We start from the raw sequence: 15966 nt of genomic DNA, 5'->3' as shown, positions 1-15966 counted from the left end.
CTGAAAACTTGATGCTGAAGAGATAACAAAGAGCACCGCCATGTGGTGACAATGCCCTTGTAACGGTAATAATCTTGTAAAACTAAACAGGTGTCTCGAGTCAATGTTCATTAAAATGTTTGTCATAACGTTATTAACATTTGCTTTGCAAATATCAATACTCATCTCTTATAAAATTGTATAGGGCGAATACTATCCTCGTCTTATTTGAATATTTTGAAGCGTGTTGAATTTGGCTTGTGTGGGGAAAGTTACAGAAGTATATACGCAGCAGACAACCAAAATCTACACAGGAAGGGGAAGAGGTAAACTAAAGTGACCACATTATTCTTGTAACTCTTGCATGGTACCTCTGTGATGTGATCGATATGCTGTTGTGTCTCAAATCCTAGTGAGCTGCCTATCTAGACAGCATGTTTAAACATCATAGGCGCACGTGACATTTTTAAGAATCACATTCACGCGCAGAATTTTTTGAGCATCATAGTCGCGTTCCCTGCTGCATGCTGCACCTGTCCGTAACGGCCAAAGGTAGGAAAGTAAGCTGTAGGAAGTTCACTAGATCTTGAGACACAACCATACATGCTGATGAGAATGATGATGACGCCTCTAGTGACGCTTTGAATTCGCATTCTCACGCACCGCACGACATCTAACATTTACGGTAAGAGACTTGATTAAAATGATTTCAAATTTTAATAGGTTTTGTTGTGTTGGATATTAACTCTATATAAATGTCTTGGTTTTGTTAAGGCTTAACATTTTTAGTTTATAACAGTTTGTAAAGTACCATTTGAATTTGGAGAAAAGCAAGTAGGTGTCCCACTTTTTTCTGAAAGAAATGAAATTAATAAATAGGATAATGGTAGCCAATAAATAGGTAGTAGACCTAAATAAATAATCTATGCACATTTTAGCCTATATAATTAATATGAAATTTGCCATGTTCGATTTTTCAAAGGGTTAAAATAGTTTGTGTTTACACGACAAGTAATGACATATTAACTCTACCATGTAATATATGAAGCCAATATTTACATGAACTAAATTGCCATTACTTGGGTGTTCTTGTAACTCCATATTAGTCTACCTAATTATACTACCAATATACAATACGTCGAAAATAAAAGTGGATTGAACTTTTTTTCCTCACACTTGCACTCCAAACAGTTTCTGATTAGAAAAAAACAACAAAATACATACAAACTATCACATTGTTAAAAAGGTGCTACATATTTTGTAGCTTCGTTCATGCTGTTTCTCATTTTTATATTGTCTGTAGATATCTGGGTCATCTTTCTTCCTGTTTCCTACATTGATTGAAGTTTCTGAAACTTTATCCTAAACTTTTATTTCTGTATTTATTTATGGATTATTAGGTTATTGTAACAAACTTTATTTTATTCTAGAATATTTGTCTTCTTAATTATTTTAGCTATGTGGTTGTCTACTACAATAAGGAATGTATATAAAAAACTTAATTTTTTTTAGCCCAGTGTCTGTTAGATTAGAATACATCCTGCTTGATTTACTAAAGTATATATATGGAAAAAAAAAAGGTGCTTAAAAAAACTCTTACTCTCTGTTTCTCTGAATGTTTCCGTTACTGAAACAGGGCCAACCCACACCTAAAAATGTGAGAGTGTTCTTTTCACAAAAAAAGAGCAGCTGACAGTTGCACGCACAATAATTTCAGTTCATTACTTAGGAAGAAAGATGCAAGAAGGTGTATTTTCACTCTGGATGAGATGTTTCTCACCCGATCTATGTTCCTGTGCTAGTTAATTCTGAGCGACAGAAAAAAGGAACAGTGACATGCTGTGGTTTTGTATGTCTGCCGCCTTGATTCTCGGATGCTTGCATACGACATCTTTTAACGTCTGACTCATTGTCAGATGTCTGGTGTTGAGTATGTTCTCATGAATGAGAAGTATCCTATACAGCCTGGTGGAAGTGCAGTTATGTTTTCTAATATGTTTATCATTTAGTTCTGTTTCTCTTTATTCATGTGCCTGTCATATGGTGTAGTATGTCACATAAATGTAGCAATCTTTTTTTTTTTTTTTTTTTTTTGTAACAAAAGAGCAATTGCATAGTGTAAAAAGAGAACATTAGATGTGATTTGTTTTTCTGGTCCCAAAATACAGACACTTCAATATTTATTTATATATTTATTTGCGTAAAAAGAAAAAGAAAGTTTAAAAGGCAGTTTGTTTTGATTAAAAATCAGGTAAATATGAAAACATCTTGTGTGTTTAGTAAGAACTTTTCTCTATTATTCTGAAATATATATCTTCGAAATAGAGTATTAGTAATGTATATGTCATATTAGAATTTATTGTAATATATTCTATGAGCTCAAAATGAACTTTTTGTCATTGTAAACAAGTATCTCCTTCTCTGCAGATGAAGGCTGTTGTGATAGCTGTGACAGTTCTCTTTCACTGTATACAAGGTAATGCACATGGACATCCATGCCTTTTTAGAAAAATAAAACAAGTTTTTGATGCTTTTGATATTTGATTTTATTAAAGTGCTTGTGCATTTTAGGGCAGGAACCACTTTGTCAATCTCAACCTTCATGTTCTGAATGCATAAGGAGTCCTGGATGTGCGTGGTGCACACAGACGGTATGTAGTTTATTTGAACCTGCCACAAGAATCACAGGTTCCATTGATCAGGATGGAGAAGATCAGCCATTGTCAGAGCTGGGGAGAACTGAGAGAAGAGATTGCTGAGAAACAAAGCATTCACATTTAACTTTTTGTGCCCTTTCGGAGGCTCTTTTCCTGCTGTGGTACCTGTGGTTTAACATGTTTTTCTGTGCAAACTGAACAGCTGCTTCACTGTAAAACCTGTTAAGTTCAGAATACTCAAATGTGTGGAAACCGATTACCTCAAAACATTTTTTTATTTTACTACTTTTTGTACTACATAAGCATGTTAATTACAATTTAATTGAAATATTAAATAAATTCAAACAGTTTGTTTGCATAAATATCACATTAACTCAAACCTTTATGGTTAAGTGCTAGTTAATAACAGCACGCTAGCATACACTATAACTATCAAAGAGACTATCACTAGATACTTGCATGTACATAATCAACATGTATATAGCCTTAAAGTTTTGCAACCCAGACTCGACCTAACCGCAGGCTCAACTTTTCACCACAATGGTAACCCTATAGAACTACAACATAACAGAAACCCCTGTAAATCCGAACATAACAGCCTTATACAAGCAGTTATAAAGTTCATGTAACTTTTTTTCTATGAAGTACAATGAATTTTCAGTAATATTTACCGTTTACTGCCTATTTCCTAACCTAAGCAGCAGTGTCACCACACTGTATGCAATCTTTTGTAGCTTATCTATTGTGCTTGTGAAAGTATTACCTATTATTTCCTGCTTTTTAAAGGGTTAGTTCCCCAAAATATGAAAATTCTGTCCCTTTACTCACCCTCATGTCATTCCAAACCCGTAAGACATTCATTCACCTTCGGAACTCAAATGAAGATCTTTTTGATGAAATCTTGAGAGCTTTCTCTCCCTACACTGACAGCCTATGCAGCTACCATTTTCGAGCCGCAGAAAGGTAGTTAAGACGTCATAAAAGTAATCGATGTGACTCCAGTGGTTTAACCTTAATTTTATGAAGCAACGTGAGTGCTTTGTTTGCACAAAAAACATAATTTACCACTTTATTTACAAAATATTAATCTCTAACATGCATGAGAGCACCCTGACGCATACGTGTTGCATTGATGCGAGAGCAAACGTTGCATGAACGCACTTTGGAGATTTAATATTTTTTGTAAATGAAATGGTAAATTATGTTTTTTTTGCATCAACAAAGCACTTCCGTTGCTTCATAAAATTGAGGTTAAACCACTGGAGTCACATGGATTACTTTTATAATGTCATTTACTTCCTTTCTCAGGCTTGAAAGTGGTAGTTGCATAGGGTGTCAATGAAAGGCTCTCAGATTTCATTAAAAAGATCTTCATTTGTGTTCTGAAGATGAATGAATGTCTTATGCATTTGGAACGACATGAGGGGGAGTAATTAATGACAGAATTTTAATTTTTTGGGTGAACTAACCCTTTAAATCTTTAAATTATATTTAAAGTAGAGCATGCTTAAAGTTCATTTAGTTCATTTCTAAAGTCATCAGAAGAAAATGGATTGTTAAACAATTTTGCAATTATTCTAGTTTATATTGCATATATTTATCATAATCATTTGTGCATTTTTAAAACCAATAAGTCAGTTAATCAATTAAATAAACATTTATACAATTTGTAAAATGGGATAAAGAACCATTGTTTTTAAAATGATTCAGCTTTAACAAAACCACACCTCCCTCTTAATGTGAAAAAAATTGTCAACTTAAATTGTTATTTCTACCCTGATTTGACCCTTAACATGATCTGGTGTAGGTTGATTTCACTTATCATAAATACTATAATAATATTTAAAATATTGTTTTTCACTTAATAAAAAACAGTTAATTTAGATGTTACCATATGAAGCACATTTTTAAGGAACAAAAGTTTTTTTTATTTTATTTTGTATATTATTATTATTATTATTTTAATAATTGTAAATTTCATAACTGATTGTACTTGTAATGCAAATTTCCTTGTGATGCAGGACTTTTTGAAATCAGGTGAGTCTAATGAACGACGCTGTGATTCTCCCGAGTCTCTGAAGGCCAGGAGTTGTAAAGAGGATCATGTGATCAATCCTGTAAAACATCCCTTGACCAATGTGAAGAACAGTAAGCTCAGCAACGACTCTGATAATGTGGTCCAGCTGAAACCTCAGAATATCAACATTACACTCAGAGTTGGTGAGTTTACTCAGACATACAGCAGCCATGCTGTAACATGTTGAAACATAAGCTTGAAGCCGTATGCAGAGTACACTTCAGAGTAATTGTTCGCTTTAGTATGTAGATGTAATATTATACAGCAAAGATATACAGACTTATGTATCTTACACATACAATTCGCCATATATAACAACTGGCACAAAAACAACCATATTTTTGACGCTCCTTACCATTGTTAGTCAATAGTATATTGGGAATGCACTCCTTAAATCACCTTTTTTTTTTTTTATACAGGAGTTCCATTTGAATTCACAATTGAGTTTAGGAGGGCTCAGGGTTACCCTATAGATCTGTACTACCTGATGGATCTGAGCTATTCCATGAAAGATGATCTGGAGCAAATTAAAACTCTGGGGCAGAAAATCCTCAAGAAGCTGAAGGAAATCACAAGCACTGTCCGGATTGGTGAGACTCACTAACTGAAATACTAACATCATTTTAACACAAATCACAATTTTTTGAAAGTGTAAAATAATGTGTACTTCTGGATTACAGCCAATTAATTCTAAAAATTGCTGCACATTATTAGCATTTCCAGGTCTGAAAAAGAAATTTCTATATAAATATATTTCTGTCATGACAACTCTCAGAGTGTTTGGCATGGTAATGGGTATGACAATGTTGATATGTTTGGTCTTGGCGGAATAGATCTGCTACGCTGCTGCCGCTTTTATTGCTCCTGCTGCTGTAGGTTATTGCTGCTTCTGCAGAGCAAGTAAGGGACTTACTACTGTCAATACATACACGACACGCTGCTGTGAGCAAATAAGACATGCTGCTGCTGTACAATATAGCGTACATGAATTACCCGTAGCAGGTCTATACAGGTGGAGCTGGGGAAGGTGGAGGGCAGTGGTCGGCAAAAGGCGGCCCGCGGGCCACAACTGGCCCGCCAGCAATAATATCTGGCCCGCCCGCAGTTAGTTCTGAAATAGATCTTCGTCTCGTGGTGCCGTCTAATATCATCACTACACGCCACAACAGCTAAAAGCTGTCTACACTGAACGCGACAAACCGACCGTTGCAAAGCACTTGGACCTACGTCAGAAACAGAACAGGGAATACGTTTACTGTCGGGAATGTATTGTGCCACTCGCGTCCAGTGTAGACACAGTGTTATATTCTTTGAAAACAACAACAACTTTATTGCAGATAAGACACACCGGCTTTGCATTCACAAAACTAGGTAGGATGAATGCAGTTGTCTTTCCATTCTTCTTTGTATGCCCAGTTTTCGCTATCAACTTTCCTCTTTGATAGTGCCATTTTGTCTCACCAGCTAGCTTAAATGTTAACATCACTCTGCACACGACGTAATAGCATACCACCAGCACGCAAACAAAATATATAAAAAAAAAAAAAAAGTTTAGTTTAGTACGTGAGAATGCCAAGGAATAATTCTGAGTGTAAAAGTAGGCTACGTCAAATAATTATTACAATATGTTAAGCTCCAGTGTGTAACAGGCAAATTAAAATGATACACATTATTCAAAGCACGCTAAGGCAAATGCTACCCATGTATTTGAAGGTTGAGCATGCAAGCTCACTGGCTACTGATACTCCAGGAACCAATCATCTGTGATCTATAGATAATGATGTGATTACGAGAAGGTTGAGTTAAAGGTGCTTTCACGCCATATCGTAATTCCTGTAAAAGTGTTCACGTCCTCGTAGAGCTCGTAATTACAGTTTGTAAGCTGGAGTTTTCTGAAAGCTCCCACATGTACCATGTGGCCGCTGTACCACCTAACCACGGTATGTTCATTTAGGCGGTGATAGTGGTGCCATAGAAACGCATAATTCCCAGTCAAAGGACGTGAACAGCTCCGAATATAACGTCACGTATTGTCATCTCAAGATTCCGGTAAATACGAGGTGGCGTGAACGCTGCATAAAGGACCTATTAGCCTGTGCCATCTAGAGTTTCATGACAGAACTTTTTTATTTCTAGTTATACTCTGCATGAAAACATTTCATCAGTTATCAAACTTTCTTTAAAATAAAAACTTTTTGTTAATATTTTATTTTGAAGTGCACTGCTGTTCAAAAGTTTGGGGTCAGTACAAGTTATTTTTTATTTAGCAAGTATGCATTAAATTAATCAAAAGTGACAAGTAAATCAAAAGTAAAGACATTTTATAAAAGATTTCTATTTCAAATAAAAGTAAATTACATTTTTGAACTTTCTATTCATTAAACAATCCTAAAAAAATGTATCATGGATTCCACAAAAATCTTCTGCATTGTTTTCGACATTGATAATAAGAAATGTTTCTTGAGCACCAATCAGTATATTAGAATGATTTCTGAAAGTTCATGTGACACTGAAGACTGGAGTATTCAGCTTTGCCATCATAGGAATAAATTACATTTTAAAAGATATTAAAATAGAAAACAGGTATTTTAAATTGTAATAATATTTTACAATATTACTATTTTTACTGTATTTTTGATCAAATAAGTGAATGCAGCCTTGGTGAGTATACTTCTTTCAAAAGCATTAAAAAATCTTACTGACCCCAAAAATGTAATGCTGTTCTGAGTTATCTTATTGCTTAATTTAAAAAAAAAAAACTGTAATGAAAAATGTATTTTGCAATTAAAATAGACTACAAATTAAATAATAGGCAGTGGTTTAATTAGAGCTTTATTTCTGTTATTGATCCTAGGCCTTTTCTGCATCTTTCAGGTTTTGGGTCTTTTGTTGATAAGGAGATGTTGCCATATGTCAGTCAGGTGAAGGCAAGACGTCAGAACCCCTGCCCTAATCGTATAGATACCTGCCAACCTGCTTTCACTTTTCAGAATGTCCTGCCGCTGACTAGTGATGCTAAGGAGTTTGAACGAGAAGTTAGCAAACAGAACATTTCTGGTAACCTGGACTCTCCTGAGGCTGGTCTGGATGCCATAATGCAGGCAGCAGTCTGTAAGGTGAGAGCTGAGTTGTCATGAATGAAGGAATGTACTATACATGTAAAGATTTCAGCCACAACTTGCTGTTTTTGTGTAAAAGATGTATCAGAGTTTGTGAAAAGCTAAAAAATAATAGCTACTGTACATAAAAAAGGCTTATTTTTCTATTTCTCACCACAGGAGAAAATCCAATGGCATGATGTGACACGGATTTTGGTTTACACATCTGATGATACTTTCCACATGGCAGGAGATGGACGATTAGGTGGTGTCTTTCAGCCACATAATGGACAGTGTCATCTTAATGATAACGGTTCCTATAATGGAAGAGCCTATGTGAGTATTACACATTTAATAATAAACGTTCTTCATGCGTTTCCTGTTGTAGATGAATGACAAAAGAATAAAAATTGAACTTTAAGAGGAATATAAGTGGGATAGTTTGCATATGAATGAAGACAAAAAATATCATATTAATTTGTCCTACAGGATTACCCATCAGTGGGCCATGTATCTAAAGTTCTGCAGGATAACAATATACAGCTCATATTTGCTGTGACTGAGGACATCTATCCAGCATATAAGGTTTGAGGGAAATATATATATACTATATAATACTGTTCAAAGGGTGGGGTGAGTAAGATTTTGTAAGATTTGGGGTGAGTAAGATTTTTTTTAAGAAATGAATACTTTTTTTCAGCAAGGATGTATTAAATTGATCATAAGTGACAGTAAAGAATTCATCAAAGAATTATGGTTTCCACACAAATCTTATGCAGCACAATTGTTTTCAACATTGATAATAAAAAGAAATATTTATTGAGCACCAAATCAGCATAATAGGATGATTTCTGAAGGATCATGTGACACTGAAGACTGGAGTAATGATGCTGAAAATTGAGCTTCACCATTATAATATTACTGTTTTTACTGTATTTATGATCAAACTCAGCCTCGGTGAGCATAAGAGACTTCTTTCAAAATCATTAAAAATCTTACCGACCCCAATCTTTTGAACAGCATTGTATATACATTTAGATATTTAAAGTCATATATTACTACTAATAATTTAAATGTATTATTAAAATATAATTAATCTCTCTTTTTCCATCTTTCACACACACACACACATATATATTCACAGGCATTGAGTGCATTGATTCCTCAGTCAGTGGTTGGTGTATTAAAGAAAGACTCTAGTAATGTTGTTGATCTCATCTCTGATGCCTATAGGGTGAGTGTTTTTATCATTTGCTAACCTATGTTTTGACTGTATTTAGTGGCTTGTGCACTGGTCCTACTTCCCACTTGAACTAACAGTTTTTACAAGTGGATGTATAAACAAAATAGTCATCATTTCTCTGCTGTTTTCTACTTCTGCTTAATGGTTAAATCATTTGCTAAACGAACTGCAACTGTGTGTGGGTGTGTTTGTGCCTATCACATGGCCTACTTTCAAAATCAATAAATAAATTGCCATAAACTGAATGATTTAAGTTTAAGTGATTTATTGCGTGATAAGAAAGAGACATTATGTCATATGAGACTGAGTCATTAAATTAGCACAGTGTAAGAAACTGCTTTCAAAGGATAACGGTTAATTATACAGCAGTGGTCATGCCAATATTTTTGACTACAGAATAAAAGAATTAATCACTCAGAATCAAGTATTTCAGAGAGCCACATTTATTTTTGCCATTTTAACACTTTAAACTCTTTAACTATAATTTAAAAAACATAACTACGTATGACAGTATGTCTACATATAACAGGCAAAGACATTTGCCATAGATATTTATGGTTTTACCTTTTTTAATTCATATATTACTGTATATTATTATATACATATTGAATATATATGTTTATGTGGGCCAGAATTTGTCATCCACGCTGGTGTTAGAGCAGGAGGGAGCTCCAAAAGAACTGGACGTGTCCTACAGGTCTGCATGTAAAGGGGATCAGAGCGATACTGAATGGAAGGCGAAAGGAGAATGTCAAGACATCAAGCATGAGAAGGTGAGCGCCACCATCAGTGGTTTCCTCATAATTATCAGAAACCAGGAAACATTTGTTGTTGTGTCTGATAAGAATGAGGAAGTTTTTCTTTTTTTCTTGTGATTTATTATTTGTATAGATTACGTTCCGAGTACGTTTGAACGCATCTGCATGTCTGAAGGAGCCACAGACATTTCGGATCAAAATGCAAGGTATCAGTGAGGAAGTGAAGATCACAGTGCATACAGAGTGTCACTGTGACTGTGGTGCTCCAGAGAAGGCTTCCAGTCACTGTAACGGTACAGGAACGCTCTCATGCGGCGTGTGCAGGTAGAGCCCCCTAGCGTTTTAGCAGAGAACTACATCAGCTGACAGATTTATCATATGTGAAGATACCATGATTAAAGGCGATTTGAATTGCTTAAACCTAAAAATGGACCCAATTCTGAATTATTCTTTCTGTATTCTATTCTTCCATGAAACACAAAAGGAGATCTTAGACAGTTTGACCAAGGTGTTTTCCATACAACAAAAGCTGGATAGTGATTTATTCCTCCAAGCTCCAAAAAAAGAAGCACCACAAATCACAGCTCACAAATCTAATTTGCTGTCAGCAAATTAATGACATAGAAGAAATAATAGGGTTTGAATATGAGTATGAACGGAAATTTTTATTAAATAACAACTTCAATTACAGTCTAATCCTCTAAATAAAAGCGATTGCATGATAAAAAACAATTCTGTGTTTAAGTAAATACTACAGAAAAAACAAATGTAATTTCCACATTGAATAAGTTAAGGTAAGATTTAAAAGAAAAAAATTTAATTCTATATTATTACTCAAATTAAAGTTAATTTTAAAGTTTATTTTACTTGGAATTGTTTGTTATGTTTACAATGATTCTTTGAGTAAGTATCAAAGTTCTAAAATTAAGTAAAACCTATTCAACTTTCTGATACTGCTGTTCCCATCATGCACTGGGGTTATGAATAATTAATAAGGTTGCATTTTCACTGTTTTCCAGTGTACATTGCTTTTGTTGTTAGGTTTAGTAACTTGCTGTTTTGTGCCAAGTGGAGTCCATTTTTTATTCAAAATAACCCGTTCATACTCAAAAACTATCCACTGATTGTTACCATTATTGTGTACCAAGTACTGAGGTCTCTGTTCAGTTGGGTACCTCATTACCTATATTGTGTAGATATGTTGTTTTAAGTGTAATAAGAAATCTACTGTGTTGTTTACTTAAATGTTTTAAGTAAATCATACACTTTAAAAGCAAGGCTTAATTCAGTGCTTTTTTTTTTTTTAATAAATTTACAAACAAAGAGTGAGTAAAATGTACTTAAAGGATTAGTTCACTTTCAAATGAAAATTAGCCCAAGCTTTACTCACTCTCAAGCCATCCTAGCCTAGGTGTATATGACTCTTCTTTCTGATGAAAACAATCAGAGAAATATTAATAAATATCCTGACGTATCTGAGCTTTATAATGGCAGTGAATGGAGGTCACTAGTATGAGTACTTCTTCCATCCACATCCATCAATGATGAATATGTGCTCCGCATGGCTCCGGGGGGTTAATAAAGGCCTTCTGAAGCAAAACGATGCATTTGTGTAAAAAAATATCCATGTTTAAACAAGTTATGAAGTCAAATATCGAGCTTCCGCACGAGCCGCCTTCCGTATTCGATGTACGAAGAAAGTGTAAAACTCTTGCAGTTCACAAAGCTTACACTACATCCTACGCCTTCCCTATTCACCTTACGGAAAAAGTGTAACTGACGCAATGCCAGTTTACACTTTCTTCGTAACTTGAATATGGAAGGTGGTCTAGCGGAAGCTCGATATTTGACTTCATAACTTGTTTAAATATGGATATTTTTTTACACAAACGCCCCCCCCCCCCTAATTTTCATTTGAAAGTGAACTAATCCTTTAACAGAGTATTGCAAAGTAAGAAATTACTCCACAAAAAATCAAACTGGCCAAGTTAAATTAACATATTCTCTTTGTTAATTTTTCTTAACTTAGTTCAGTAGATTTTACTTAATTTTGTACATGTGAAATTTACTTAAAATATGTGTGCAAAAACTTTCAAGAGAGAAATCAAGTAAATTTACTTGTTTTTTCAGTGAAATCAGCATCTCCTTTTGTTTTTCACAGAGGAAAGAAAATAATACAGGGCTAGAGTGACAAGTGACGTCATGCCACCATACACATCGAAATATTTAAATCATATTTTAATTGAATAACTGATTTTTTAAACAAATGTAAATGTTCTATGTACAAATGTTTCACTAAATTTCAATGTATGTATTACTGTAGCTGTGACGAAGGGTATTTGGGTCAGCAGTGCGAGTGTGTGCAACAGAGTGATGCAGACTCTACCTTCAAAATGCTGGCGTCCTGTCAGCCTGACAACAGCTCGCTGGTGTGCAGTGGGCATGGCATCTGTCAGTGTGGCAAGTGTGTGTGTCAAGGCCACTACAGTGGTGATTACTGCCAGTGTGATGCCAATAGTTGTGAACGCAATAATGGAAAGCTCTGTAATGGTAAGTAGCACAAAGATTCGGCCTTAATATATTTGTTTTTAAGTTTTGTCTTCAAAACTCACTATCTACTCTGTGTGATTATCATAGACAAAGGAATATGCGACTGTGGACAATGTATATGTAAAGAAAACTACACAGGGCCTGGTTGCCAGTGCTCGCCTAGCCAGGACAAGTGTATGAATGACAAGGGGCTTTGCAGCGGTCAAGGCAAATGCATTTGCAACAATTGTGTGTGTAACAAAGGCTTCATGGATCATGACTGCTCTACATTAATCAGCGCTTGCTCGGAGTTCAAGTGAGTATCTATCGCTTTTTGTGATCTGATATCTGTTTTTTCAAGTTTATTTTTAGTGAGATGTGCCATTGTGTGTGGGTTTGTTTCTTCTTTAGACCACACTTTTGGTTTCCTCTGCCTGTTTGTTCTATTAGTCGTAAACTTAATGATCATAGTGTTGCATATCAAGACATTTGAATTATGACACAATGCCTGTCCTCATTAAAGCTTATTCTGGCCACCCGCTTAGACTGGAAGAGACCCAACCACAGTTGCTGCTTTTTAGGGCCACATTGATCTGAAATAGATTATACCACAATAATATACCAGTGTGAGAAAAAATGAATTCAGATAATAGTATGGCAGTCTCTGTGAAAAGATGTACAAAAAAAAAAAAAAAAAAATTAAAGAACAAAGAAAAAATGAAAATGTGTACTCTGTGTGATCAGAATTTCTTGTTATTCAAAAGTATTAAATTTGTTTTGTAAAACAAAAAAGCTAAATATACAGTTCTGCTTGGATATGTACTTGCTACTAAGTGCCTCAAATAAAATATGGAATATTGCAAACTTTGGCAATGCTCATTATATAAAACCAGTACCATGATAACATGATAAAACATTTTCCAGGTGGAATGAAAAAAAAAAACCCTAATTGCTTTATGCTCTGAAACTATGTAACACCAGCCAAGTAGAGCGTATAGTGCTAGCAACACCAAGGCCATGGGTTTGATTCCCAGAGAACGCTGATCATATACCTTGAATCCAATGTACTGCAAATGCAAAGTCACTTTGGATAAAAGTGTCCGACAAATGCCTTTCTCTGTTTTAATTTGTCTGTAGGGAGTGTGTGGAATGTCATGTGGAAGCTGGTACTTCTGATGCCACTAATTGTGCTGCGAAGTGTTTGGATGCTAAAATATCTCGTCTTGATGGCACTCATGAGCTGGATTGCACATATAAAGATGCCGTTTCGTACAAAGTGGAACTTGGTGCTAACGGCATAATTATACTTCAATATGCGGACCTGCCTCGTATGTATTAAAATAAAATTATGTATTAAAAATCATTCCTTTGATTAGACCACACATATACCTGTATGACACAGAATTGTTGTAACTGTAAATGTTAAAAGTTAAAAAGTTTTTTTTTTATTTATTTTTTTCCTCTAGGTTCCATTGACAAGACTACAGTTATAATTGGCAGCTCTGTGTCAGGCATCATTTTAATTGGCATTATAATAATCATTATATACCGTGTCTTGCTGGAACTGTATGACATTAGAGAATATCAGAACTTTGTCAGAGCACAGAAACAGACTGAATGGAAAGAGGTGACGTGCACGCAGACACACTTCTTACACACATTTAAAAGTTTAGGCTATATATATCTTGCAAATTATAACATGAGTATGGGTCATTGATAAAATTTTTAAAAGTGTAAAAAAACATAATGGAGATATAATTAATGAATAATGTTTTATTAAGTGTTAACAATGAGATTATGTGGTTTTTATAATCAATTAACATATCTTTTGTCATTTTTTACAAGAAGAAAAATTTGTCACCAAAAAAGTAATTCGGTTTGACCGAAATTTCGGTTTTAACGAATGACACTTTTGTTTATACCGAATGACGATATTTTCAAACAATGCTAACAGGCTGATATCTAGCTTGCTAGCTAGCTAGTTAGCTTGCTAGCTAGCTAGCAAAAGAACAATCAAACATTTTATATTTAGTACAAGTTTTTAAAAACATTTTTTTTTAAATATTGCAACATTTTCCATGTTTTATAGCGGTTGTACCTGATGTTTCGGGACATGCGTATGAGCAAGTGAAAACATAAATTTTTCAAATAGTTAAAAGAGAGTTAGTTACTTTGCTTCATGACCATGTGGTCCTTTGCAGGTGTCTGAATGATGTCACATCCTGTCACATGATATTTACCGCATGACTTGATCCAATATGGTCCCTTTATATTGGTTACTCCGAATGACATCAATGAAATTCATTTTTCCGGATATTCTTTCTCATAACAAAGCAACGGATATTTTTAATACCATTTTGCACTATGTTGATATATGATGTTATAAAATCATGCCAGAATAAAAAAATATATACATTTATTACATTTTAAGATATTTTAATCACAAATGAAATGGCTTGTATTGTCCTTTGGACAGTTAAATTGAATGACCTTTTGACACTTCAAAATCTTTAAAACACCTTTATATGTACCAAAATATAATTAAAACCTTCTGGATTCAATAAAAAAGATCTAGTTGTACTACCTTACATACTTTGGATTTCATATCTTTTTTTATTATTATTATTAAGGCTTTTGGAAAAAAAAAAAAAAAAAAAACCTGTCATTGACCCATATACAAAATGATGTTTAAGTGCTTCAGTGTGAAATTAAAGAATTTACAGATTGACGATCTAACAATCCAATGTTTCTCTGTTCAATGCAGGTCCAGAATCCTCTTTTCAAAGGTGCCACAACAACGGTGCTTAACCCTTTGCATATGCAAAACGACGAGAATGCAAAGCAACATTCTGAGATTATTTAACATTCTGAGAGAGGATCTCTCAAAGTTTGCTATTGTAATATCTTGTTTTATTTTTTCCCCATGCTTTCGATTGTACGTCACCTCTTTAAATGTATATTCTAAGCTAGCAATAAAAACATTGCAATATAGGAGAACAGGACTGTTATAAATATGGTAATGTATTTTATGCATATTAATATGTATGTTGAACACAAAGCCTTGAGTTTCTCTTTCTCTTATGATTAAATTGAACTGTTCAGCTTGTTGTGTAACTGAACAACTCTATCTAAGAGAACTTGGACTTTTAAGCTGGGAAATCCTTATAGTCCATATAAAGCAACTAAAGCAACTTTACAGTTTACATTATAGTTTACTTTGTATGATGGCTTCAAAATGTATGTTTGAGGTATGACTTTGTGTTATTTATGTTGTTGAAGAAAACATGAAAGTTAACCAGAATTTATCTTACTCACGAATGCAAAATAACTTTTCAGTATATAGAATATAGAGGAAATTCCCATTCCAGAGGGAATATGATGATGAATTAGTCATACATATCGGCCTACAGTTCATGTCTGATTAGCTTTACTGCAAAACGTTTAATAGTGTTATTTTTGTATTTTACTTGATCTGGGTAATAATAATAAAGATACCATTAAAAAAGAGCAAAACAAATTGTATGTTGTCTTTCATCTTTTAATTTCAGTTAATTTAAATCAATTGAATAAATAGATCACCTTCTATTGTCCGTTTCCGAAAGATTATTACTTAAGTATATTACTA

General features: G+C 34.2%; 1 protein-coding gene and 1 long non-coding RNA gene across 4 annotated transcripts; one reads left to right on the top strand and one right to left on the bottom strand.

The window, feature by feature from the left end:
* The first annotated feature begins 173 nt into the window (after positions 1-173).
* itgb7 (integrin, beta 7) lies at positions 174-15858 on the top strand. Of its 2 annotated transcripts, none has more exons than XM_051897773.1 (16): positions 174-305; positions 2407-2455; positions 2551-2630; positions 4658-4856; positions 5133-5303; positions 7588-7829; positions 7992-8147; positions 8301-8396; positions 8956-9045; positions 9687-9827; positions 9946-10136; positions 12136-12362; positions 12450-12657; positions 13479-13669; positions 13808-13968; positions 15106-15858. In XM_051897773.1, the coding sequence occupies exons 2-16, from the start codon at positions 2407-2409 to the stop codon at positions 15202-15204; spliced, it is 2301 nt and encodes a 766-aa protein (XP_051753733.1). In that variant the 5' UTR covers positions 174-305; the 3' UTR covers positions 15205-15858. The 2 variants fall into 2 exon arrangements, with proteins under 2 accessions (XP_051753733.1, XP_051753732.1); XM_051897772.1 differs by lacking the exon at positions 174-305 and adding an exon at positions 379-664.
* Positions 7990-15097, bottom strand: LOC127514687 (uncharacterized). 2 transcript variants are annotated; one of them, XR_007930684.1, is made up of 3 exons: positions 14440-15097; positions 12199-12354; positions 7990-8128 (listed from the first exon to the last, which is right to left on the bottom strand). It is a non-coding gene; the product is annotated as an uncharacterized LOC127514687 (long non-coding RNA). The 2 variants fall into 2 exon arrangements; XR_007930683.1 differs by having other exon boundaries at positions 14513-15097.
* Positions 15859-15966: the final 108 nt, after the last annotated feature.

The sequence above is a fragment of the Ctenopharyngodon idella genome, chromosome 6 (genome assembly GCF_019924925.1).
Source record: "Ctenopharyngodon idella isolate HZGC_01 chromosome 6, HZGC01, whole genome shotgun sequence".
NCBI lineage: Eukaryota > Metazoa > Chordata > Actinopteri > Cypriniformes > Xenocyprididae > Ctenopharyngodon > Ctenopharyngodon idella.
This window is presented reverse-complemented; position numbering and strand designations above follow the sequence as displayed.

Bases quoted from the DNA above. Each gene is read 5' to 3' on its own strand.
- itgb7 (XM_051897773.1), top strand. From the start codon at position 2,407: ATGAAGGCTGTTGTGATAGCTGTGACAGTTCTCTTTCACTGTATACAA. The intron at 4,857-5,132 runs GTGAGTTTACTC...TTTTTTATACAG, and splicing joins CAACATTACACTCAGAGTTG to GAGTTCCATTTGAATTCACA. The intron at 13,670-13,807 runs GTATGTATTAAA...TTTTTCCTCTAG, and splicing joins TCAATATGCGGACCTGCCTC to GTTCCATTGACAAGACTACA.